The following is a 26,411-nucleotide window of genomic DNA, read 5'->3' on the forward strand; positions in this document are numbered from 1 at the left end:
TCAGCATCCCATATGGGCACTGGGTTCCAGTCCTGGTTGCTCCTCTTCCAGTCCAGCTCTCTGCTGTGGCCTGGGAAGGCCGTGGAGGGTGGCCCAAGTGCTTGGGCCCCTGCATGCACATGGGAGACCAGGAGGAAGCACCTGGCTCCTGGCTTCAGATTGACGCAGCGCCGGCCGTAGTGGCCCTTTGGGGGGTGAACCAACAGAAGGAAGACCTTTCTCTTTGTCTCTCTCACTGTCTAACTCTATCTGTCAAAAAAAAAAAAAAAAAAAAAAAAAAGATGGCAGGACCTTTCAGATAGACATAAAAGATTAAGCACACTGATGAAGTCAGTTTATAAAAAGGTCAGAATAGTTTAGGGTGGCCGCAGTCCATGCTAGGAGAGAGTGGAACCATTGCTTTAAGAACTGAAGGACAAGGGCTGGCCTGGTGGCCTGGCAGGTAAAGCCACCACCTGTTACACCAGCATCCCCTGTTTCTGCGTGTTTAAGTCCCCAGCTCCCTGCTAAGGGCTTGGGAAAAGCAGTGGAAGATGTCCTCAGTGTTTGGGTCCCTGCACCTACGTGGGAGACCCAGATGAAGCTCTTGTCTCCAGGCTTTGGCCTGGCCAAGCATTGTCATTGCAGCCAGCTGGGGACTGAACCAGTGGATGGAAGGTCTCTCTCTGCCTCTCCTTCTCTCTAATCTGACTTTCAAATAAAGAAGGAAAACTTAGGGAAAAAAAGCTCAAGAACAATAGATGTGAGCTGCAGATTTTCTTTTTTTTTTTTTTTAACTTTTATTTAATAAATATAAATTTCCAAAGTACAGCTTTTTGATTACAGTGGCTTTTTCACCCCATAACTTCCCTCCCACCCGCAACCCTCCCATCTTCTGCTCCTTCTCCCATCCCATTCACATCAAGATTCATTTTCAATTCTCTTTATATACAGAAGATCAATTTAGTATATACTAAGTAAAGATTTCAACAGTTTGTACCCACACAGAAACACAAAGTGTGAAGTACTGTTTGAGTACTAGTTATAGCATTAATTCACATTGTACAACACATTAAGGACAGAGATCCTATATGGGGAGTAAGTGCACAGTGACTCCTGTTGTTGACTTAACAGTTGACACTCTTGTTTATGGAGTCAGTAATCTCCCTAGGCTCTAGTCATGAGTTGCCAAGGCTAAGGAAGCCTCTTGAGTTCACCGACTCCAATCTTATTTAAACAAGGTCATAGTCAAAGTGGAAGTTCTCTGCTCCCTTCAGAGAAAGGTACCTCCTTCTTTGATGACCTGTTCTTTCCACTGGAATCTCACTCGCAGAGATTATTTATTTATTTATTTATTTGCCAGAGTGTCTTGGCTTTCCATGCCTAGAATACTCTCATGGGCTTTTTGGCCAGATCCGAATGCCTTAAGGGCTGATTCTGAGGCCAGAGTGCTGTTTAGGACATCTGCCATTCTTTGAGTCTGCTGTGTATCCTGCTTCCCATGTTGGATTGTTCTCTCCTTTTTAATTCTATCAGTTAGTATTAGCAGACACTAGTCTTGTTTATGTGATCCCTTTGGTTCTTAATCCTATCATTATGATCAATTGTGAACTGAAACTGATCACTTTGGCTGGTGCGATGGCATTGGTACATGCCACCTTGATGGGATTGTATTGGAATCCCCTGGCACGTTTCTAATTCCACCATTTGGGGCAAGTCTGATTGAACATGTGCCAAACTGTACATCTCCTCCCTCTCTTATTCCCACTCTTATATTTAAGAGAGATCATTTTCAGTTAAATTTAAACACCTAAGAATAATTGTGTGTTAATTAAAGAGTTCAGCCAATAATACTAAGTAGAACAAAAAAATACTAAAATGGATAAAGTATTACATTGTACATCAACAGTCAGAACAAGAGCTGATCAAGTCACTGTTTCTCATAGTGTCCATTTCACTTCAACAGGTTTCCTTTTTGATGCTCAGTTAGTTGTCACCAATCAGGGAGAACATATGATATTTGTACCTTTGGGACTGGCTTAATTCACTCAGCATAATGTTTTCCAGATTCCTCCATTTTATTGCAAATGACCAGATTTCATTGTTTTTGAATGCTGTATAGTATTCTATAGAGTACATGTCCCATAATTTCTTTATCCAGTCTACTGTTGATGGGCATTTAGGTTGATTTCAGGTCTTAACTATTGTGAATTGAGCTGCAATAAATACTAAGGTGCAGACAGCTTTTTTGTTTGCCAATTTAATTTCCTTTGGGTAAATTCCAAGGAGTGAGATGGCTGGGTTGTATGGTAGGGTTATATTCAGGTTTCTGAGGAATCTCCAGACTGACTTCCATAGTGGCTTGACCAGTTTGCATTCCTACCAACAGTAGGTTATTGTCCCTTTTTCGCCACATCCTCACCAGCATCTATTGTTGGTAGATTTCTGAATGTGAGCCATTCTAACAGGGGTGAGGTGAAACCTCATTGTGGTTTTGACTTGCGTTTCCCTGATGGCTAGTGATCCTGAACATTTTTTCATGTGACTGTTGGCCATTTGGATTTCCTCTTTTGAAAAATGTCTATTGAGGTCCTTGGCCCATCTCTTAAGTGGGTTTTTTGTTTTGTTGTTGTGGAGTTTCTTGATATCTTTGTAGATTCTGGTTATTAATCCTTTATCTGCTGCATAGTTTGCAGATTTTTTTCCCATTCTGTCAGTTGCCTCTTCACTTTCCTGTTTCTTTTGCTGTACAGAAACTTCTTAATTTTATGCAATCCCAAATGTTAATTTTGGCTTTGACTGCCTGTGCTTCTGGGGTCTTTTCCAAGAAATCTTTGCCTGTGCCTGTATCTTGCAGGGTATCGCCAGTGTTCTCTAATACTTTGATGATGTTGGGTCGTAGATTTATACCTTTAATCCATGTTGAGTGGATTTTTGTGTAAGGTGAAAGATAGGAGTCTTGCTTCATGCTTCTGTACATGGAATTCCAGTTTTCCCAGCACCATTTATTGAATAGACTGTCCTTGCTCCAGGTATTGGGTTAGATCCTTGATCAAATATAAGTTGAGCCACAGATTTTCTCTCCAGACTGTTATCCAAGTGTTTAGAAGGCTGTGTTTATAGTAATAAAGAACTTAAAGAGTACTACATCTGTACCGGCCCAGTCGGCCAGGCCTTTCTTCACCTTGTGTTTGTATCTAAATATTTTTCTGTAGAAGTTGGGAAATTGCCAAAGCTCTAACTTTGTCTACCCCAACAAAGAACACGGTAGTTGTTTTAGAGTACTCCCACTAAATCTTTAAAAAGCAAATAGTTATTTTTTTTTTGATCTGGAGCTTTAAAAGCACACACACACATCAAAAACAAACACCTTCTTAATTAGTTGTACTGATAAAAAAAAATCTGACAAAGATTTAAGCAAACAACAGTTCTTAGACCATTTTTAGTTAAAAATAATGGATGTGAAAGGCCTATAAAGTACTTGCCAAGGATATTCACCAGTATGTTAAAAAAGAATCGTGACCAGGAAGAAGGGAATGGTTATTCCAGTAGTGCAAGGATTGGTTCCGTACTTTTCTATCTAGGGAGAAAAAAATCATACAATTCTGTTTATAGATGGGGCAGAAGCATTTGAGAAAATAACTCTAGTGATACTGAATAAAAAAGGAGTAGATAGGGGCTTCCTTAACATGAAGGGGGAAAAATGAAAAAAGAAGTTATTCCTCACATTCAGCATCATGACTAAATGGAGAAACAACATCCCACCCAGCGTCAGAAACATCGCAGGTGCTCCCCATCGGCACAGCTGTTTACTGCTGTACTGGCTGTAGTGAGCACAGCTGGACAAGAGAAAGAAATCAGTGACAAAAGCTGGGAAGGAGAGGTAACACTATGTAGAGTTTCTAGTTGTAGAGTTGACCCAAAAAATCAACCTCCACATTCTGCAAATAGTAATTATTAATGAACCTACTGGTCATAAAAATAATTTGTAGAAATTAGTAATGTTCATATAAGTAGCCCTGTGGAAGATACAATGGAAGAAAAACCAATAGCAGCAAAAAAGGTAAAATATATGAGTGAAATTGTTACATATGAGATCTGTCTGAAACACACTGTAGGATATTATTTCAAAGACACAGAAGAAGACTTTGAGCCAAGTTTAAAGAAATATTCCTGGATAGAGTGACTCACCTTCATAAAGATGTTAATAAACTTACACATACAGTGTTCTGATTACAAACTAACAAATACTCGTTTGGAAGTAGACAAGCTGATCCTAAAGTTGAAGTAGAAAAGTAAACAAGATTAGCCAGGGAAACTGAACAAGAATAGTGAGCAGACAGTGAGCATACCACACTTTGAAGGTACACAGTACTGTTAGAGCAAAGAACGAAAAACAAAAGTAGACCCAAATGCGTATGTAAACTTAGTACAGAGAAGTCCTGAAACTAGTCAGAAGTTGGCAACAGATGCAGAGCCATTTAGAAAGCAAGTTATTTGGATGCCAGAGTGAATTCCAAATGAATGAGATTGAGATGCGTAAAATGAAATGTGAAGCCTACCAGAAAATGGGGACTTGCTTATTAAAGCTGGAAGGCGAGGTCTTCCTAACGCTTCCTGAAATCCAGAATCCATTAAGAGGACAAAAAGGTTAGTTCATCATTGAAATAAGCACAGTCAAGCTCTGACAAACTAGGGAAACAGCAATGGAAACTTCCTGAGGCTAATTTACCTTACATATATAAACAGAGTTATTGAGGAGAAAGAAAAACTCCCCAATAGAAAACCGAGGAAAGGATGTGAACAGACGTCTGTAGGCAAGGAAGTACACGTGACTCTTAACCACGTGAAAAAGTACCCTCGTTCAGCATTAAGTACGAATTAAATACTCTGAAATAGCCTTTTCCTTATGGGCAGAGACCTGGAGATTTGTTGCTTTGTGCCTTGTCGACACAGGCCAGGGAGTAGATGCCATTCCTTGCACTGAGAGTAGAGATTGGTCTAATCCTTGCATAGAGCGGTTTCACCGACTGAGAAGGATAATATATTACAAAGTGAAGTGTCCTTTAATCTGCCTGTTCTGTTTTTGGGAATCAATTTTGAAGAAATTAGCATGTGCTAGATGTGACATATTGATGAGCTTATTCATTTTTGTATTGCTTATAGCAATGAAAGAATCAAGTTGTGTTCATTGCTGGTGAATAAGTCAACCAAGGAACTGTACAGTGGAGTACTGTGCACCTGGTTTTAAAAAAGAGATGTTTTCAGTTTGCTGATATGGAAAGAAAGATCTCTGAATAGTTACAATCAAAAGAAAAAGATATAGAACAAATGCATTATGTGTGAAGACGGAAAATAAAAATAAGCATTTAAATGTGCTTATATCTCTAGATATTCTTTGGAAGAAATATTTAAATTTTCTCATTTTCAAGTATTTCATGTTTCAGGTCTCAGATTTGAAAATTAGGCTCATTGCTTATCACATGTGTTTTTCTGTATTCGTACTATAAACAAAATTAGTTCTAAGACAGCATAAACTTGTCACATATTTTCATCTCAGTGACTGAAAGGTAGGTAAATGATAGAAAAATAGACTATATACTAAAAGGGGCTTTTAAAAATCTGGTGGTTTATTTTGTTAAAATCATTGTTAATACTCAGGGCCTGACCAGCTCTCTGCTGTGGCCCAGGAGTGCAGTGGAGGATGGCCCAAGTGCTTGGGCCTTGCACCCCATGGGAGACCAGGATAAGTACCTGGCTCCTGGCTTCCGATCAGTGTGATGCGCCGGCCGCAGCGCACCGGCCGCAGCGGCCATTGGAGGGTGAACCAAAGGCAAAAGGAAGACCTTTTTCTCTGTCTCTCTCACCGTCCACTCTGCCTGTCCAAAAAAAAAAAAAAAAAAAAAAAAAACAACCTCAGGGCCTGAATTCTTTGAACTTGTTTTATTGACTGTAACGTGCAAAAGAGAAGTCCACGTAAGTGTGCATCCTGTTTGTTATTCATGAACTTGAGTACACTAGGTAGGCTGTACTTCGATCAGTACATGAAAATCTCAGCACTCTGGAAGCATTGCTCATGCTCACACCCTGTCATTACCCTCTGCCCCAGAACAACCACTGTTCTAACCTTTAAGAACATAGATTGCTTTGTTCTCCTATTATACTGTATTGACAGTGAATCATATATTCAATGTTAGATTTCTTCTGTGGCTCGTTTTCATTCAACGTTATGTTTGTGAAATTCTTCCTTACAGTTGTATGTATCTGTAGTCTCATTTCTTACAAATTTCATCATGTGAATGAAAAATTCTGGGGGCCTGTGCTTTAGTGTAGTGGGTAAAGCCGCTGCCTGCAGTGCTGGCATCCCATATGGGCACCGGTGCAAGTCTTGGCTTCTCCACTTCTGATCCAGCTCTCTGCTGTGGCCTGGGAAAGCAGTAGAAGATGGCTCAAGTGCTTGGGCCCCTGCACCTGCATAGGAGACCCCGAAGCTCCTGGCTCCTGACTTCGTATTGGCGCAACTCCAGCCATTGCGGCCATCTGGGGTGTAAACCAACGGATGGAAGACCTCTCTCTCTCTGCCTCTGCCTCTGTAACTCTGCCTTTCAAGTAAATAAATAAATCTTTAAAAGAAAAAAATTCATTCTGCTGTTGAATCCTTGAGCAGTTTCTAGTTTGGGCCTATTATAAATACTGCTGGCATGAATGTTGTAAAATACAGCATACTACTGGTAACAGTAAAAGAATAGCAATAAATTGAATATTCAGGGCTGATTAAATAAATATATCTGTATGGTGAAATAATATTCAGTGACAGTTTGAAATTGTAAAATTTCCAGTAGCCACATTTAAAAAGTTAAATTATTTTCAGCAATATCTTGTTTAGCCAGGTATGTACAAAATATTATCTCAGAATATAATCAAAGGGAGCTGGTGTTGTGGTGTAGTGGTAAAGCCACTGTCTGCAACGCTGGCATCCTATGTAGCCCTCGTTGGAGTGCCGGCTGCTGCACTTCCGGTCCAGCTCCCTGCTGATGTGCCTGGGAAAGCAGCAGAGGACGGCCCAGGTGCTTGGGCCCCTGCTGTTAAGCACCCACCTGAAATATCACTAGTCTGAATTGACCGAATTGAGTTGTACTATAAGTATAAAATACATACTGGATTTCTGAGGCTTAGTGTGAAAACACAGTAAATATTTCATTTATAAATTTCTCTTTGTATATTTTTAAAATTTATTCATTTATTTGAAAGACAAAGTTATATATAGAGAGTAAGACAGAGAGATCTGTCCCCTGCCTGGCTCCTCAAATGGCCACAACCCAGGAGCCAGGAGCTTCTTCCAGGTTTCCCACATGGGTGCAAGGGCCCAAGTATTTGGGCCATCTTCTGCTACCTTCCCAGGTGCATTAGCAGGGAGCTGGATCAGAAGTGAAGCAGCTGGGATTTTAACTGGTGCCCATGTGGGATGTTGGCTCTGCAAGTGGAGGCTTAACCTACTACACTACAGCGGCGGTCCCCCCCCCCCCCCCGATTTATTTATTTATTTGAAAGGCAGAAATAGAATAGAGAGAGAGGCAGAGATTGAGAGACCTTCCATCCACTCGTTCACGTGCCAGTTGGCCACAATGGCTAGGGCTGGGCCAAGCCGAAGCCAGGAGCCAGGAGCTTCTTCCAAATCTCCCACGTGGTGCAAGGGCCCAAGGATTTGAGCCATCTTCTGCTGCTTTCTCAGGCACATTAGCAGCGAGCTGGATTGGAAGTGGAGTGGCCAGGACTTGAACCAGCACTTGTAGATGGAGGCACCAGCTCCTACCAGTTTCCTTATTGACAATGTATAAGACTTGTGGTTGTACCACATACTTTTCTTAGCTTGTCTGGTAGGTGTGTAGTGTTAACTCATTATGATTTAAATTTTTCCCTTGTGATGAGAGGTCCTCTTTATATGCTTACTAGCTAGAAGCTTTGATTTTTATATTCTGTTACTGTTGAGATCTCTTTAAATAGTACAAAAAGAATGAATGTTTTTCTCTGAGCTTTACTTTATTTCTTAATGTTTATTTTTCATCTACTTGAAAGGTAGAGGGAGAGAAATGGAGATACCTTTCATCTGTTGGTTCATTCCCAGGATGTCTGTGATAGCCAGGGCTGGGTCAGGCCCATGCCAGGGACCTGTAACCCCATCTGGGTCTTCAGCAAGGGTGAGAGGAGCCCAAGCACTTGAGCCATCATCTGCTGCCTCCCGGGGTGCTGTAGGAGGAACCTGAATGAGAAGCAGAGGTGCTGTGCTGTGATTGCTGTCACTCTGCCTTTCAGCGGGGGTTGGGGATCCTGAGTGTTGGCGGAACGCGGGGCGCCGCAGTGCCTGCCCCTACCTGCTCTCACTGATTTAAGGACTGCTGTCAGTATCAGGGGTTGGCGGGTGTAGGGAAATTAGTGGCATTTTATTTCATGTACTTTTTCCTTGTTTTATGTTATTGGTCTTAGGATTTAATAGCTTTGATTTTTATCAGTAATTTGTGGCTAGGAAATTCTCATTTGCCCTCTAAGTGTACCACTTACTGCTAGCTTCCCTGGAGTTTATCAGAGGAAAAGTAAGGGTATTGCATAATATACATGTATTTCTTAGATATCTCAAATCTAGCCTTTTAGACCTTAAATATTGATTAGAAACTTCCTGTTTAAGAAGTTGTCATGGGTGGGGAACCTTTTTTCTGCCAAAGGCCATTTTGATATGTATAACACTTTCATGAGCCATACAAAATGATCAGCTTGAAAATTAGCCTGCAGTAGATTTATTGAATTCATTTATTCAAGTCCCACCTATGGTTGCCTTGGCAGGGCCAGACCAGATGATTTTGCAGCTGTATACGGAAATTCCTGCATTAAGAGGAGTTTTTTTGATCGCATATTTTCTTTGTGTCTGGAGCGACTTATCTTCCAGCTGGGGCTTTCTTTGACAGTGAAGGTGTGGGGTGGGAGATGAGGGGGATTGCTGTTAACTGTTGGGTCAGAGCAGTAGGTACTCCTGCGGGCATTCTGGGATATGTTGTATTCACTGCTCTGTGTACATTAATCAGTGCACTGGGAAGTTGATCAACATCCTGTATAAGAGAGAGTGTATTTTACCTGGGGTGTTGTTTGGTAAGATTTTTGGGGATAAATTCCAATTTATTGTTAGAGAAGAATTAAATTTTTTCTAATGTTGAATTGTCTTTTCAATGATATATTGTGAATTTTTCTTAGTAACAAATTATGAGTAATCTTTTAATGTAAGACTATCTCAGTGCCATGTTTCTTTGAATGTTTTCAGAAAATTTTCATCTAGAAATTTGCGTAAGTGCCTGGGTGTGATGCCCAGTCCTGGTTCTTAACTCCAGCTTCCTGATAGTGCAGCCCCTGGGGGGAAGCAGTGATGGCTAAAGTGGTTGGGCTCCTGCCACCCACATAAGAGACCTGGACTGAGTTGTCGGCTCTGGGCTCCAGCCCGACTCTGGTCTGTAAACATCTGGGGAACGAACCAGTGGATTTCTCAGTCTCTCTTGGTGCTCTCTCTCTTAAATTAAAATTAAAAACAAAACAAAACAAAAAAACAGTGGGCATTCTTCTAGGATTGCTTACCCAGTTTGATATGTTCCTTACTCTAGCTTTAACTGTGATCTCTAGAAACATTTCCTGTTTTGTAGTCTTCAGAAGATAGAACTTCATTTTATTAAAGAGTAGGAAGGAAGATTGCAGTTTTAATTGAGAATAGGAGTGCTATATATTTTAAATACCATTATTTTCTGGGGTCTGTTTACGATCTTGTAAGTACGAAGAAAAGAAAAACAAGAAAAAGACCTGGAATTTTATATGTGTTGTTAAAAGTTCCTGTTAATTTCTAACATAACTCTGTCTTTAATCAGGGACTTGCAGCAGAGCATTGCCCGAGAACCTAGTGCTCCTTCAATCCCTACGCCTGCCTATCAGTCCTCTCCAGCAGGGGGACACGCGCCAGCTGCTCCGACCCCAGCCCCAAGGACCATGCCGGTGAGTCAGCGGAGCACGGCCAGGTGGTGGTGTCACACGAGGCTAAAGCAGGCTTTCACGGGGAGGGACGAACCTTCGGATGTTCTGCAGTCTATACACCACAAATCACTTAGGAATTCTTGCCAAAAATGCTTGATCTGAGGCTAGTCAAGCCTTTAGAGTCTGTATCTTTGTAATAACACAGTGATGGAATAAGGAATCAAGCTGTGCTGTTAGGAAATCATTGGAGAAATACCGAGCATGGAAGCTTTACGTGGCTCTCGGTCCGCCTTTTCTGAAAGTGAATGTCACTGATAAAGGGGATGTGTATCTGAGACGAAAAGAACTGAAAGGTCCATTATATTCAATTGCAATATAAATCTTGATTTTGGTTCATAAAAACAAATATTGGGACTTTTGTGTGATACAAAGGGACAACTGAATCTTGAGTGGAATAATTGTTAGTTTTCTTAGACTACCAATGGTATTGTGATTATGTTGAAATATCCCTGTTAGAACCTGAATGCCAAAGTCTTTATACATGGCATGACAAAGTCTGCAGCTCACTTTTTTTTTTTTTTTTTTTTTTTTTTGACAGGCAGAGTGGACAGAGAGAGAGACAGGGAGAAAGGTCTTCCTTTGCCGTTGGTTTACCCTCCAATGGCTGCCGCGGCCGGTGTACAGCGCTGATCCGAAGGCAGGAGCCAGGTGCTTCTCCTGGTCTCCCATGGGGTGCAGGGCCCAAGCACTTGGGCCATCCTCCACTGCACTCCCTGGCCACAGCAGAGGGCTGGCCTGGAAGAGGGGCAACCGGGACAGAATCCGGCGCCCCGACCGGGACTAGAACCCAGTGTGCCGGCGCCGCAAGGCAGAGGATTAGCCTGGTGAGCCGCGGCGCCAGCTGCAGCTCACTTTCAAATGGTTCTGCAAGTGTAGAGGCAGATAAATATATGGGTGTAGCTGTGAATCAAGCCTGTGTGGCACAATGCTAATAGTGAATTTTTTTGGTATTTGATTGTTTGCTCTTACTATTTTATTAACATTTTCCTATAGATTGGGGGACTGGGAGGAGGTTGCAGTCATAAGGCAGGCCTCTCTCTGCTTCCCTCCCTTCAGATGTCTAGCCAGTGGTGGACAAGGTCAGTGATTGAATACTAGATAGCAGAACGTGAGCAGAGGCAATGGAGAGTGCACAAAGTGCTGCCATGGTGGGTTTCCAGAGTAATATTGCAACATTCAGTTGTAGGAATGGGGGATTCTAGAATTTCTTACATGCCTTTATTTCTGTTAATTAATGGCATTTTTGAGCCAAACAGGAAAACATTTTGTAATCAGTGCTTTCTCTTGCAGCCTACAAAGCCCCAGCCCCCTGCCCGGCCTCCACCTCCTGTGCTTCCAGCAAATAGAACTCCTTCTGCCTCTGCTCCGGCTCCTGTGGGAACTGGAACCCCAGTACCTGCTCCATCTCAAACCCCTGGCTCGGCCCCTCCTCCACAGGCCCAGGGCCCACCATACCCCACCTATCCAGGATACCCTGGGTAAGGCTGCAGTGCTGTCTCTCCCAGTGGGTCGGGTAGTGTTTCTGTTCCTGGCTAGCCTCTCTCTCTTTCTCTCAGGATTTATTTTGTTTATTTGAAAGGCAGAGTGACAGGGCAGGGGGTTGAATTAGGGGTGGGGTGCAGGGAGGAGTAAGATCTTCCATCCGCTGGTTCACTCTCCAGATGGCTGCCACAGCCAGGGCTGGGCTGGGCTGGGTCCGGGTCTCCCACGCGGGTGCAGGGGCCCAAGCACTTGGGTCGTGTTCTGCCGCTCTCCCAGGCCACGGCAGGGACCTGGACCAGGAGCAGGGCAGGTGGACTCCAGCTGGCGCTCTGATAGGGGATGCCAGCATCACAGGCGTGGTCAGCCTGCTGCACACCACCAGCCCCTGCTTAATGGCCTCTTTAAATGGATGTATCATAAGCTGCATTGTCAGTGTATTAGAAGTTAAAATAGTGTTATAGTTACTTATTTGTGTAAATAGCCATTCTCCAGGCCTTTAAAATTGTGCTTTTATTTTGTGTGTCGAGTTCATGTTAAGCACATCTCTTCTTTTTGGAATTCAGTGTATGTTTCCTTGGCCACATTTATTTAAGTGATAAAAGGTTACCTTTTCTGAGCTTAGCATGGTAAGCCTGATAAGGCCTTATTTACATATCTATACTCTGAAACTTTGGCATTTAAATTCTGGTAAACAGAAATTTATCTTAGCTATGGAATGTGCCTTCTATTTTTTTTTTTTTTTAAAGATTTACTTATTTATTTGAGAGATAGAGTTGCAGACGGAGAAAGGGAGAAAGAGAGAGAGGTCTTCCATCTGCTGGTTCACTCCTCAGATGGCCACAATGGCTGGAGCTGAGCTGACCGGAAGCCAGAGCCAGGAGCTATGCCACAGACCAGCCCTGGAATGTGCTTTCTTAAAGGGAAGCTTTCTTTATGATCATATTTTAAAGGTTTATTTATTTATTTGAAAGAGCAGCAGAGAAAGAGAGCTTCCATCTACTGATTCTCGCTCTAACTGGCCACAGCAGCTAGGTTAAGACCAAACTGAAGGGATGGAGCCGGGAACTCCGTCTTGGTCTCCCGTGTGGGTGGCAGGGGCGCTGGGCTGGAGGTGTAGTTGCTTGTCCTTGAGCTGGTGGTCCCGTGTGGGACGCTGGTGGTGTAAGCAGCAGCTTAACCCACTGTGCCACAACACTGGCCCCTGTGGTGATTCCTTAGTCTTAGAAGTCCATACATTTGATTACCTTTTATTGCGTGTTGAGCTTCTACAAAATAAATACATCTGTTTTCCAAATATTGGAACTTTATAATTGATATATGCATTATGGTAGATATTGGGGCTTACAGGTAATCTATATGTTTATAGATTGCTGATTTTGCTGCTCTGTTTTTATTCCTTTTTTCAGTAGCTGAATATTTAATTTTATTTCCTTAAGCAGTTTTATTTTCTGGATAGTATTAAGCACTTGGTATTGTTTCATTTTAATTAATGCCAAGATAGGAATGCTGTTCTCTCATAAGTACCTTGAAGCAGTTTTTTCTCTCCACTGTTCTGACTAGATTGAAGAACAGAGAAAACCGCTTTCTTGGGAAAAAATCCGATTTTACAGCAATTATGGAATGTGTCATTTCCTAGTATTTGATTTACCAATCCAGTGTTTTCTGTTTTTCTCCCCTCAGGTATTGCCAAATGCCCATGCCCATGGGCTATAATCCTTACGCGTACGGCCAGTATAACATGCCCTACCCTCCAGTGTACCACCAGAGCCCGGGACAGGCTCCGTTCCCAGGACCCCAGCAGCCTTCCTACCCCTTCCCTCAGCCCCCACAGCAGTCCTACTATCCACAGCAGTAACCGGTCCGCTCGGAAGCTCAGCTGGTTCCGTTCAGAGGGAGAGCAGTGCCAGCCCTGCACTAAGTGCTAAACTCCACGCTCCGGTCAATACACGTACTCTGCTGTACTGAGTGCTGTATCATTCCCGTCTGCTAAGAGCTAGGAGCTGCCCAGTTCCACATTTGATTGCACATGTGAGATTTGCTGCAGTTGCAGTATAAACACTAAGTATAATAGGATTTGAAATAAATTAAGTTCCTAAAAGTTGAAAATGAGAAATTAAACCTGCAAGCAAAGTATTTGAAATTACTATTCTTTCTACAGAAGACATGGGTGGACATCAGGTACTTATAAAAATGGTTTAAGTACTGATATTCAAGAAACCTAAGTTTTCTTTCTCCTTTGGTTTATTGATTGGGTTTAATTTCCAGTATGCTATTTTGAGTAATCAACGCATTGTAAATCTTATAATTTAAAAATAAATTACTTAAGAACAGTTGTCATTGTTATGTTTTGTCATTGATTCTCATTGCTGTCTAATTTCTTTCTGCTTTTAGTCTTGCATTTTGTATGTTCATCAGTTAAACCAGATACTCTGTTTAAGTGCATGAGTAGTACAAGTTACTAGTAAGGTTCAAGGGTATTTTATAGGAAAACCAAAAGAATAGTGCCATAAAATATTTTTCCTTTGCTGATTAGTAAATTGATTTTGATGTTTAATTTCAAAACTCCTATAATATGGAAGAAACAGTTGCTACCAAAGATTCTTCAAATAAATATATATTTACTATTTTATGGTTAATCTCTCCAAGAAATTAATGCATATTCTGACAGATAATTCACTCTTTTTCCATAACCTGGTTAAAATAAATCCGTGTCATGGCAGCACTTTGTGATGACTGGCATTGTTTGGAGAGAGTGACTGTACCTTGTGTTCCTTTTTTCTACCTTACTGTCTTAACAGTGACATTCAGTGCACAATGTATGTGAGTAGACCTTAAGCCCCTTGGTTTTAATTTTGCACCTAAAAAGATGGAACCATTTTCTAGTTCAGGGAGCACACAAAGCAGTTGTTAGGAACCTAGGCCACTTTTGGAATAGGCTGTGTGTTTAATGCTGATCTCTGGTTGGTGTACCCGGTCACTGTGTAGACCTCAGTAAAAATGCTGAAGACGTGCGCTCCGCAGGGAGCAGAGGAGAAGAGCTGAGTTGTCCAGCTTCACAGCGGGATCCCTCTGCGTGAGCGCGTTAGGAGTTGGAGCAGATTTCCCATGAGTCTGTGTTTCTTCACTGAGTTTCAATGCTGACCTTTTTTTTTTTTTGCCTTATTGTTTGATTTAAATGATGCTGTCACTTGGTCCACTGTTGTTTTCGTTGACAGTTTGGATTTATATTTTAAATGTTAGACTGATGGTGTGATTGTAAAAGGGAGTAAATTGGTTTAAAAACTTGTATATTTTTAAAAATCCTTGTTGTATGTAGAAAACATGAAGACCTGTTAAATTCAATGCAGATAACCTTTGATTACATGCAATTTTAACATTGGTTGACAGTCTGATAGTTGAACCTTGCTTGGCAAGAATAGTTTTCTTATATATCATTGCTAAGTTTTAATACTTTGGATTCATCAAAGTTTAAGATGGGTTTGACTATTGTGTAAATGACAATTAAGATCTACGTTCTTGTTACTTGAGGTGTCATATAAAACAGCCAGTGAAAGTTAGGAGTATTCCAAATTGCTAGTTTTTTAATTCTCACTTGTGGAGAAAAAAGAAAAAAAAATAATAAAAATGGCCTGAATATTCTCTTGGGGAAAGAGAGCGCTACAGGAAAGGGCGAGTGCGTCCCAGGGCCAAAGAGAGGGGTGAGGCCTGCCAGCCCGGCCCAGTGCTGGGCGCTGGGCGCTGGGCCACCGGGGGCCCCTCTGAAGCCCTGGGGAGGAGCCCTGCAGCCCCTCCAGGCAGCTGCTCCCAGCAAACGGACTGTCAGCAAGGCCTTGTCCCATGTGGCAGCCTAGACCCACCCCTCCTGTCCGCCCTCTCGTCCTGTGAGTTGTCGCTACATTCTTGGTCACCCATGTCCAGCAGAGATGACCAGGTTTCAGCTGGGTTCACCTTCGTAGACTGGTTAAGGTGACTCAGGGAAGGAAGCTTCTCTCCTGTCTGCAGACAAGGAAGCCGTCTGGTTTTTGGTGTCGCTAAACTTCCTAATGCGTTGCTTAGCTTCCCATGGTCCACAAAATACCCCAAGTTTTGTTATGGATAATGCTGTTCATTTGGAAGTAGGGTTCCACTCTGGAGTTCAGGTTTGTTGTATACACGTTAATAATTCAGGCTTTTAGAAGTTACTGGCCTAAACTAAAGAAACCGTGCCCAGTCCCTTGGTGTTGGGCTTTGAAATCCTATTTTCAGTGGACCGCGCTTCAAATGCTGAGTGTAGAGGAACTATCAGAAGTGGGAAGAGAGCTGTCTGCCTCTGTTTCTGGTTCCTGGGAGGGGCCAGGTGGCCTGCCTTCCCAGGCTGGTGCAAAGCCCTGGTGCACGGGGAGCTACCTCTGTGCCCCCTGGTCTTCATTCTCAGCTCAGAGGAGCAGGCTTGTGTCCCTGCACGTCAGCGTGTGTGGGAGCTGTCCCGGTGCCTGTACTACCGCTTCCTGGCAGTTTATATGCCTCACCCTCTCACCCCCACGTCTAGGAGTTGCAGAGAGAAAGATGGGTTTCATACAGCCTTGTGTTCCTCATAGGCTAGTCAGCAGCCTTTCTAGTGAAAGCCGATTTAAAAAAAATGTTTTCCATTAGAGCTTTGCAGTTCGCAAAAGTGCTTTGTATCCATTTTCTAGTTTCATAAGCAGGATAAAATATCATTTATTAAGTAGGTTTCAGTTTGCTAATGTGGGTTTTGTTTGTTTTTTATGATGGGTGTCTCTTGAAGAATCTTGCTAGAACCTTAGTGGCATCTCCTTTTAAAAAACAGACTTGCAATTATTAGTTGATTCACAGTATAGAACAGGATAGAAAACAGAAGAAAAAACCCAGCCCTGCCACAGTGTTGTAATTGCTGGTTTAAAAATAGACTTTAGAACTAACTGGTTGATTATAATATTTACATGGAAGAGCAAAGAAGGAAAAATTATATTTTTAAAGAAAGAGAATATTCAGGCTTTATTTCTGGTATGAAGTTTATATTTTTTAAAAAAAGTCCTATATTATCACACCAGAGATTTTAGATTCTTTTCTGGTTACAAACATTGCTGGTAGTTGGATTATATTTTTATTGTATTCATTTCTCTTAGGGGGAAAATTGTAAAGAAACAAAAAGGTTCCAGATGAATGTACCCTAGAAATAAAAGTTGAAAGATTCTTACTTCCTTGGAGTATGAATTCTTATTTAAAGTGTTTATTCTTCAGCTTTACAGTTTCTATAATTTCTTTGGCAAACGGTGGGTTGGGAAATAAATACCCACTTAGACTAAATTCATGAGGCTATAAAAGGAAGACATTCTGTCTGATGTATTTTTCAGCTGTCAATCCTGTAGCTTACCTGTTGTTGACAGACGATGTTTTCCATTACTTATGATTCATCCTGGTTCTTTCAGATGAGTGTCTTCTTCCTCAAAACCCATTTTTGGGGGTAACTTTTGGAAATGGTCAGTAAGATTGCCACGATGTGCTGTTGATCAAGGGGTGGGGGATGGTGAAAAATGCCATCTCGTAAAACATTTTTTCCCAGTTCTCCCATGTTTCAAGGTCAAGTTTGGAATTGTTACTGTGTATCTGCGAACATATAAGTTTTATCAGAAAATACGTCGATGATTCTCAGATTTATTGAACACACTCTCTCCAGGAATGAGCCAATCACTGATGTGGTTCCCCTTTTATTTAACATCCAATCTTTGGGCATGGCTAAGTCATTGTTGCTTTTACTTACAGCGGCTGGGCTGGGGAGTACGGGGAGTTCCCGCTGAGAACCCAGGTGTCGGGGAAGGCAGTGGGTGTCCAAGGAGGCCTGCCTGCGGCCTGGGCTGTGCTTGCTATCCGCTGTGCACGGTGCACCTGGGTACCGTAGTGTTCACCTCTGATGCAGGCCAGGGCGGCTCAGGAACTGCTTGTGAGCAAGAGCCTGTGCACCAGACGGCCGCAGGCCACTGGCCACTGGCACCTGTGTTCTTGTCCACGCGTCATCCGTGTGGGGCACAGCCCGGTTGTCTGCCTGTTCTGCTCTGTGGTACTCACTCCGGCAGGCAAAGGGTCCTGGTTTCTGAGATCTTCATATCCTTCCTTTTTTTTGCTTAAAAGTTAAGTCCCTTTCTGCTAAGAACACCAGCTGATGGGGGCGAGTAGGGTTAGGTCCGCTCCTGCCTTAAACGTTCCCTGTGTTTCTATTTTAAGCTGTAACTGTTGTGAAGCCGTGGGATTCAGATTCGCTCAGTAAAGTCTGGTGTGAACATAAAGTGTCCCTCAGCTTCTCACCTTGCAGGATGTTCTGTCATTAATAGCCCTGCCTGATTTTGCTTTTTATTTTCTTAGCAGATTTTCTAACTTAATAGGTGCACACACCTTTGATTTAGACACTTAGATTTAGTTATCCGGCCTGTTTTTACATGAAAAAAATTTTTTTGGGGTAACAGGAAAGTTTAAGAGTTTTATTATAATGTATAAGACTTTTGGGTATTTTTGTCAGGTGTAAATATTTTGTTCTATTTCCTTTTTTTCCCCATTGCTTGAATTGTTTTATCTTTTCCCATCATTTGAACAGTAGTCATTACCCACAATTTTTGAAGGCGTTGTCACTCAATTGTCTTCCTCCCAGTACTCAGCCAGATCATGACTCTTAAAGTGTAAACAGTTGTAGACCCATAGTGTCCTTCCACTGTCACTTTCTTTCTTTTTTTTTGACAGAGTGGACAGTGAGAGAGAGAAAGGTCTTCCTTTGCTGTTGGTTCACCCTCCAATGGCCGCCGTGGCTGGCACATCGCGCTGATCCGATGGCAGGAGCCAGGTGCTTCCTCCTGGTCTCCCATGGGGTGCAGGGCCCAAGTACTTGGGCCATCCTCCACTGCACTCCTGGGCCACAGCAGAGAGCTGGCCTGGAAGAGGGGCAACCGGGACAGAATCCGGCGCCCCAACCGGGACTAGAACCCGGTGTGCTGGCGCCGCCGCAAGGCGGAGGATTAGCCTAGTGAGCCGCGGCGCCGGCCCCACTGTCACTTTGACATCTTAACTGCTGACTGTTCCGTTCGGTTTTGCATCCTCCAGCTTCCTTCTCTGTAAGCAGGAACTCTGTGTGACACAGGTGGAGCTGGGCCCCCTTGCCTTCTCCTTCCTGGGGTGGCTTGGGCGCAGGTGGAGGTTAGCTCTTGCTGTGTCTTAGTTCATCCCCCTCAGCATGTGCAGCCTTGTGCTTGGAGAAGAGGGAACCCACTAGGGCTGGTGCTCTTTCTCCACTGGAACCCAAAGAAAGGGAGGAAAATCGTGGCCCCTTCAGCCGTCATCAGCCTACCACAGTGGACTGGGCCGCATGGGTGCACTCTTTAAAACTGGCATGGTTTTAGAACAGGCAACATACGGTGTGCATATTAAAAGGTAAAACATGTGATAAAGATCCTTCCTGTTCCTGTCACTTGTCACAGTTTCCTTCCTCGGAGACAGTCTGCGTAGATTCCGATCGGGTGTAGGCTTCCTAGCTCCCAGAAAGAGGTGAGTGGCAACCTGTGGGAGAGACAGTTGTGTCTAAAACCAGAGTCTGGCCTGCCTTTCTTTCACAGGAACCGAAGACTGCATTTGAACAGTTTCTTTATTGAAGTTGAAAATTTTCTTTAGGAAAAGGTGTATCTTCAGCAAAATTACCTTCAAATAAATTAATAGAATTTTTCAAAGGTTTATTTATTTATTTGAAAGCCAGAGTTACACAGAGGAGAGGCAGAAAGAGAGAGAGAGAGGGAGAGGTCTTCCATCCGATGGTTCACTCCCCAATTGGCTGCAATGGCCGACTGGAGCTGCGCCGATCTGAGAGAGAGAGAGAGAGAGAGAGAGAGGTCTTCCATCCGATGGTTCACTCCCCAATTGGCTGCAACGGCCGGCTGGAACTGCGCCGATCTGGAGCCAGGAGCCAGGAGCCAGGAGCTTCTTCTGGGTCTCCCACACAGGTGCAGGGGCCCAAGGACGTGGGCCATCTTCTACTGCTTTCCCAGGCCACAGCAGAGAGCTGGATTGGAAGTGGAGCAGCAGAGTCCCGAACTGGCGCCCATATGGATGCTGATGCTTCAGGCCAGGGCGTTAACTTGCTGCACCACAGCACCGGCCCCACAATTAATAGAATTTTTAAAGATGATTTATTTATTTGAAAAGCAGAGTTCCAGAGAGAGAGAGAGAGGAGAGCTCTTCCATCCACAATAGCTGGGACTGGGCCAGGCTGACACCCAGAGCCAGGAACTCCATCTAGGTCACCCACGTGGATGCTGGGGCTGAAGCGCTTGGGCCATCTTCCGCTGCTTTTCTCGGGTGTATTAGCAGGGAGCTGGATCAGAAGTGGAGCAGCTAAATGGTGGCTCAATCACTGCGCCACAACGCCAGCCCCAGTGAACAGACTTTTTGAAAAGAGAAGTTGGGTTTATACAAAATCAAGCAGATAGTCAGAGGGTTCCTATGTGCTGTGTCCCACCTCTCACAGTTTCTCCTGTTACTAACATTAGCATTGGTGTGGTCCAACTGTTACAGCCGATGAAGCAGTGCCACACACCAGCACTCTACTGTGGTGTTAGCCAGATGCATGATGTCATGTGTGCATACGCCAGCATACCACTGCTTCCCAAACCCCTGTGCTTGGCCTTTTAATCCCCCCCTTCTTCCCAACCCCTGGGAACTGCTGATCTTTGTACTGTCTGCAGTTTTGCCTTTTCCAGAATTTCATGTAGTTGAAACGTTGAAACCACAGTATGCAGCCATTTCAGACTGGCTTGCGTAACAGGTTCCTGCGTGTTGGTCTGTGGCTTCATAGCTCATTTGTTTTAAGAGGATTTATTTATTCATTTGAAAGAGTTACACAGAGAGAGGAGAAGCAGAGAGAGAGACAGAGAGAGGTCTTCCATCTGATGGTTCCCTCCCCAGTTGGCCGCAACAGCCGGAGCCGCGCCGATCCAAAGCCAGGAGCCAGGAGCTTCCTCTGGGTCTCCCATGAGGGTGCAGGGGCCCAAGGACTTGGGCCATCCTCCACCACTTTCCCAGGCCATAGCAGAGAGCTGGATTGGAAGTAGAGCAGCCGGGACTCAAACCATTGCCCACATGGGATACCAGTGCTTCAGGCCAGAGCGTTAAGCCACTGCGCTACAGCGCTGGCCCCCATAGCTCACTTCTATTCATTCCATTATATAGGTAGGCTGGATATACCAAAGCTTGGTTATCCATGTATTTTCTGAAGGATCTTGCTTGCTTCTAGTTTTTGACTACTATGAATGAACGTTTGTGTTCAGGTATGTGTGGCTATGGATATGTTTTTCACTTGGCTGAAATCCTAGGAGCCTGGTAAGACTTTGTTTGGCTTCCTAAGGCACTGCCTGCTGCCTGCCAATGTGCCTACAACATTTTGCTTTCCTCCCAGCAGTAAATGAGAGTTTTTATTTCTCCAGATTGTCACCAGCATTTGGCATTGTCAGTGTTTTGGATTTTAATTGTTCTAATAGGTGTGCAATTCCTAATGATTTATGATGCTGAATGTCTTTTAATATGTTTACATATCATATCTTTGATAAGGTATTTATTCAGAACTTCTATCCACTTGACAGTTTTCTGATTGGATTGTTTTCTGATTGTTGCATTCTAAGGATTCTTTGTATAGTTTGGACTGTTCCTTCATCAGCAGTGCTTTGCAAATATTTTCTCCTAGTCTGAGGCTTGTCTTTTCATTATCTGAACAGTATTTTGCACAAAGCAGAAGTTTTTATTTTTCCTTTCATGGATCATGCTTTCAAGGTTATATAAAAATTTTTGTCAAACTCAAGGTCATAAAGAATTTTTTTAAAGATTTTTTGATTTATTTACTTGAGAGGCAGAGAGAAAGGTCTTCCACCCTCTGGTTCACTCCCCAAGTGGCCACAATGGCCAGAGCTAGGCTGATCCAAAGCCAGGAGCCCGGAGCAGCTTCTGGGTCTCCCATGCGGGTGCAGGAACCCAAGCACTTGGGCCATCTTCCATTGCTTTCCCAGGCCATAGCAGAGAACTGGGTTGGAAGAGGAGCAGCAGGGACACAAACTGGCGCCCATATGGTTTGCCAGCACCACGGGCAGAGGCTTAGCCTACTGTGCCACAGCGCAGGCTCCTGGTCATAAGGATTTTCTATGGCATCTTCTAGAAATTTCCTAGTTTTGCATTATATATCTGGCTCTATGAGTTTCTCCCTCCAGAACTGGTGTTGTTTTTATCACACTTGTTCTAAACGGAGGCGTCAGCTCAGCCTCCGTGGAGGGCCGAGCAGCTGAGCTGGGCTCCCGCGGCCACTGAGCAGCTCCCACCCGAGGGCTACTCCCTCCCAAGGGCTGCTCCCTCCCAAGGGCTGCTCCCTCCTGAGGGCTGCTCCCTCCCGAGGGCTACTCCCTCCCAAGGGCTGCTCCCACCCCAGGGCTGCTCCCTCCCGAGGGCTGTTCCCACCCGAGGGCTACTCCCTCCCAAGGGCTGCTCCCACCCCAGGGCTGCTCCCTCCCGAGGGCTGCTCCCACCCCAGGGCTGCTCCCTCCCGAGGGCTGCTCCCACCCGAGGGCTGCTCCCTCCCGAGGGCTGCTCCCACCCGAGGGCTGCTCCCTCCCGAGGGCTGCTCCCTCCCGAGGGCTGCTCCCACCCCAGGGCTGCTCCCTCCCGAGGGCTGCTCCCTCCCGAGGGCTGCTCCCACCCCAGGGCTGCTCCCTCCTGAGGGCTGCTCCCACCCCAGGGCTGCTCCCTCCCGAGGGCTGCTCCCACCCGAGGGCTACTCCCTCCCAAGGGCTGCTCCCACCCCAGGGCTGCTCCCTCCCGAGGGCTGTTCCCACCCGAGGGCTGCTCCCACCCGAGGGCTACTCCCACCCCAGGGCTGCTCCCTCCTGAGGGCTGCTCCCTCCCGAGGGCTGCTCCTACCCCAGGGCTGCTCCCTCCCGAGGGCTGCTCCCACCCCAGGGCTGCTCCCTCCCGAGGGCTGCTCCCTCCCGAGGGCTGCTCCCTCCTGAGGGCTGCTCCCTCCCGAGGGCTGCTCCCACCCCAGGGCTGCTCCCTCCTGAGGGCTGCTCCCTCCCGAGGGCTGCTCCTACCCCAGGGCTGCTCCCTCCTGAGGGCTGCTCCCTCCCGAGGGCTGCTCCCACCCGAGGGCTGCTCCCACCCGAGGGCTGCTCCCTCCCAAGGGCTGCTCCCTCCCGAGGGCTGCTCCCTCCCGAGGGCTGCTCCCACCCCAGGGCTGCTCCCTCCCGAGGGCTGCTCCCTCCCGAGGGCTGCTCCCACCCCAGGGCTGCTCCCTCCCGAGGGCTACTCCCACCCGAGGGCTGCTCCCTCCCGAGGGCTGCTCCCTCCCGAGGGCTGCTCCCACCCCAGGGCTGCTCCCACCCGAGGGCTGCTCCCTCCCGAGGGCTGCTCCCACCCGAGGGCTGCTCCCTCCCGAGGGCTGCTCCCACCCGAGGGCTGCTCCCTCCCGAGGGCTGCTCCCTCCCGAGGGCTGCTCCCACCCCAGGGCTGCTCCCACCCGAGGGCTGCTCCCTCCCGAGGGCTGCTCCCACCCCAGGGCTGCTCCCACCCCAGGGCTGCTCCCTCCCGAGGGCTGCTCCCACCCCAGGGCTGCTCCCACCCCAGGGCTGCTCCCTCCCGAGGGCTGCTCCCTCCCGAGGGCTGCTCCCACCCGAGGGCTGCTCCCTCCCGAGGGCTGCTCCCACCCCAGGGCTGCTCCCTCCCGAGGGCTGCTCCCACCCCAGGGCTGCTCCCTCCCGAGGGCTGCTCCCTCCCAAGGGCTGCTCCCTCCCGAGGGCTGCTCCCACCCCAGGGCTGCTCCCACCCGAGGGCTGCTCCCTCCTGAGGGCTGCTCCCACCCCAGGGCTGCTCCCTCCCGAGGGCTGCTCCCTCCCGAGGGCTGCTCCTGACAACCAACATGAATGGAGCACATCTCAGCTTCCAAGTCCCCTTTTAGCCTGTAAGATCCTTCACTCAGGTCTGTTGGGCAGCGTTGTGCCATGGCCACGGTTTCCCTCCATTTGACAAGAAAGGAGAAACCCAGAGAGGCTGAGGCGATGGGGCTGGCATGTGCTGGAGCTGGGATCCCACTGGGATTAAGGTGGGCGTTTCCATGTTTCGTGGACGACTGTTTCATGGGGGACATCTGTCCTTCCTCACCCTTCCATCTATTCACTGTTTGCTCCCCACTACTCATTCTAAATTGCACGTCGAGAGACTGCTTACTGCCCTAGGTGCTGGGGGTGCCCACAGCTGTGCCCTGGAATTTGGGACATCGACAGCCTAGGAACAGCTGCGGATACTTCCCTGAAGAATGCTGGGTGGGGTCCTCTGTGCCTCCCTCCTGGTTCTAACTCCATCCGGGAAACTCAGCCCTTTGCCAGTTCCTGCTCCTCGGTCGGGTGTGGGGCAGGAGTCAAAGAAAGTGGTACAGTCTCATGGGGGTCAGCTTTTTGGTCTAGGGGCTCCCAGCTCTCCCACCGGCGTCCTCTTCAAATGAGGTGGGCCTCCACTTGTTTAGAAGGGACAGGGGGCTGGGCAGCAGCCCCTGGGGCACCTGCCACCGCCCTGGGTGTGCACACCGGGCTGCCAGTGATTACCAAATCTCTCACCACTCGCTGGAGCGACCTTGGTCAGAGAGCAGCTCCCCCGCTCTACAGAGATGAGGCCATTCCCAGTGCCTGGGTTGCGGGGCTGCAGCTCACGGCCACCTACTGCATTTGGGCTCCCCAGGTGCAGGTCTCATGAGAGCGCTGTGTTCAACCTGAGGGCTGGGGCTGAGTACAGGCCCCGTGCTCCGAGGCAGGCTAGCTCGGTGCATAGCAGGAAACTCACTCACCCCACAGTGCACGGGGAAAGTCTCTTCTCGCTCATGAAGCGCCCGTGTGTGGGCGAACCCCAGCATTCAAGGATGTTCCTACAGGGGCCCCAGCACTTGGGCCGTCTTCTGCTGCTTTCCCAGGCACGTTAGCAGGGAGCTGGATTGCAAGTGGAGCAGCCGGACTTGATTGGTGCTCTGATTCGGGATGCCGGCATCACCGGCGGAGGCTTAGGTTGCTGCGTCACGGTGCCTTCCCTGGTAAAGCCGCTAACGCCATCAGGGGATCCCGCCGTCCTGGCCTCGCCTGCTTCTCATGACCGCCCAGAGTGCACTCTGAGCACGTGGACTTGGGCTTCTGGGGACGCCTTTGAAGCACAGCTGTTTCGTCACGGTGGAAGTGAACGTGCTACGTCTGTGGATGTGCAGGGGCAGAGAAGCTCCCACTGGGCCCCAGGAGAAGAGGGGTTGAGTCCCTGCCAAGCCCGTCCCTGAGTGACCTCTCAAGGTGAGGCCCTCTGCCCACCCTAGGTCTTTCTGGGCAGAGGAAGCCTGGGAGGCTGAGGCCCTGGTGGGGGCTGCCCCTGAGCCATGAGGACAGCAGGTGCACAAAGCCCTTCCTCAGACGGTTCTGATGCCCCCCGCAAGGCTTGGGCATACAGAAAGGTGCTGACCCCCAGTGCCACGCTCTGTCACCCATACCCCTTCTCCCTACCGCTCCTGCTGTGCACCTCGGGGAAGGGGCCAACAAGTGAGGCCGTCTCAGAACCTAAGGCTCAGGGCTGGTGCTGAAATCAAGGGTTAAGCTGCCTCCTGCGGTGCCATATGGGTGGTGCTTCAAGCCCAGGCTGCTCCACTTCCAGTCCAGCTCCCTGCTAATGCACCTGGGAAGTCAGTGGAGGATGACCCAAGTCCTTGGACCCTGCACTCACATGGGAGACCTTTGGGGAGTGAACCAGCAGATGGAAGATCCCTGTCTCTCCTCTCTCTGTAACTATGACTTATAAATAAATAAATCCCTATATTTATTTATTTTACAAAAAGAGCCCATGGCTCTGGAAGGAGCCTTCTAGGCTTCTGTGAGTGAGTGTGGAGCCCAGATGTCAGGGGTGAGGGGCTACCTGCTGTGGCCCTGCAGGGGCAGTGGGGGTGAAGCAGGTGCACCCAGCCCAGAGCGGCCAGTCCGGTCCGTGTGTGGGGGTGGGTGGGGGACACGGGTGTTTTGCAGGGTTTCCGCCCCGAGGGGAACTTGCATCAGCGACAACTGCTGGGGCGGGCTTGGGAGTGGGCGGCCTTGAAGGGTCTGCCCGTCCGGTACCCCTGCTCTCTCATGGCTGTGTAGGTGTAGGTGGGGTGTGGGGCAGGTGAGGGTGTGGCTGGGGGGCAGGGGAGTGTTTCAACATGCGATGTATGTGTGGGGGGTGCCGAGGGAGGGGCAGCACAGGGGAGCCAGCCCTTGGCAACGAAGCCTGCAGGACTGGACGCTGGGGGTGCCGTGGCCAGCTGAGGTGCAGACAGCTCTGCAGGGGGAGACGCACCTCTGGCCTTGCTGTGGCATTCCTGGCGGGTCATCGGGCTGCGGCCCTTGGGCAGGCACTGCAGCCAGGGCACTCAGACGCTCTGCTGTGTGTGGCGCTCGCCCTGACCGTGGACCCTCAGCAGACCCCACTGGTCCTGCTCACAGGCCGCCTCCCGGACACTGAGGGCACCTGGTGTACCTGTGTCCTGGCTTCCCCTCACCTGCCACCCCCAGCCCTGGGCATCAGTGGGGTCTCTGGGCTGGACCCCTCACATGGAGGCAAGGGCTGTGCAGGGGTTAAAGACTTGGCTGTTAGAACCTCGTGAAGCTGGGGCCAATTGGGGAATGAACCATCGGATGGAAGACCTCTCTCTCTCTACCCCTCTCTATAACTCTTTCAAGTAAATAATAAATCTTAAAAAAACAAAAACACACATACTGTGGTACCTGTATAGTTCCCATTTGTTGACTCATTAGGCAGAGTGGACAGTGAGAGACAGACAGAAAGGTCTTCCTTTTGCCGTTGGTTCACCCTCC

At 47.1% G+C, this 26,411-nt stretch overlaps 1 protein-coding gene across 2 annotated transcripts in view; it reads left to right on the forward strand.

Annotated features, from left to right (window-relative positions):
- Positions 1–16,723, forward strand: part of PDCD6IP (programmed cell death 6 interacting protein) — a 77,254-nt gene extending 60,531 nt beyond the window's left edge. For both annotated transcript variants that reach the window (XM_051818593.2, XM_051818592.2), the window contains exons 16-18: positions 9,882–10,005; positions 11,335–11,522; positions 13,207–16,723. In XM_051818593.2, the coding sequence (XP_051674553.1) occupies positions 9,882–10,005; positions 11,335–11,522; positions 13,207–13,381 (487 nt within the window). In that variant the 3' untranslated portion in view covers positions 13,382–16,723. The remainder of the gene's footprint in view (positions 1–9,881; positions 10,006–11,334; positions 11,523–13,206) is intronic.
- The last annotated feature ends 9,688 nt before the right edge of the window (positions 16,724–26,411 follow it).

This window comes from Oryctolagus cuniculus, chromosome 4 (genome assembly GCF_964237555.1).
Source record: "Oryctolagus cuniculus chromosome 4, mOryCun1.1, whole genome shotgun sequence".
Classification (NCBI taxonomy): Eukaryota; Metazoa; Chordata; class Mammalia; order Lagomorpha; family Leporidae; genus Oryctolagus; species Oryctolagus cuniculus.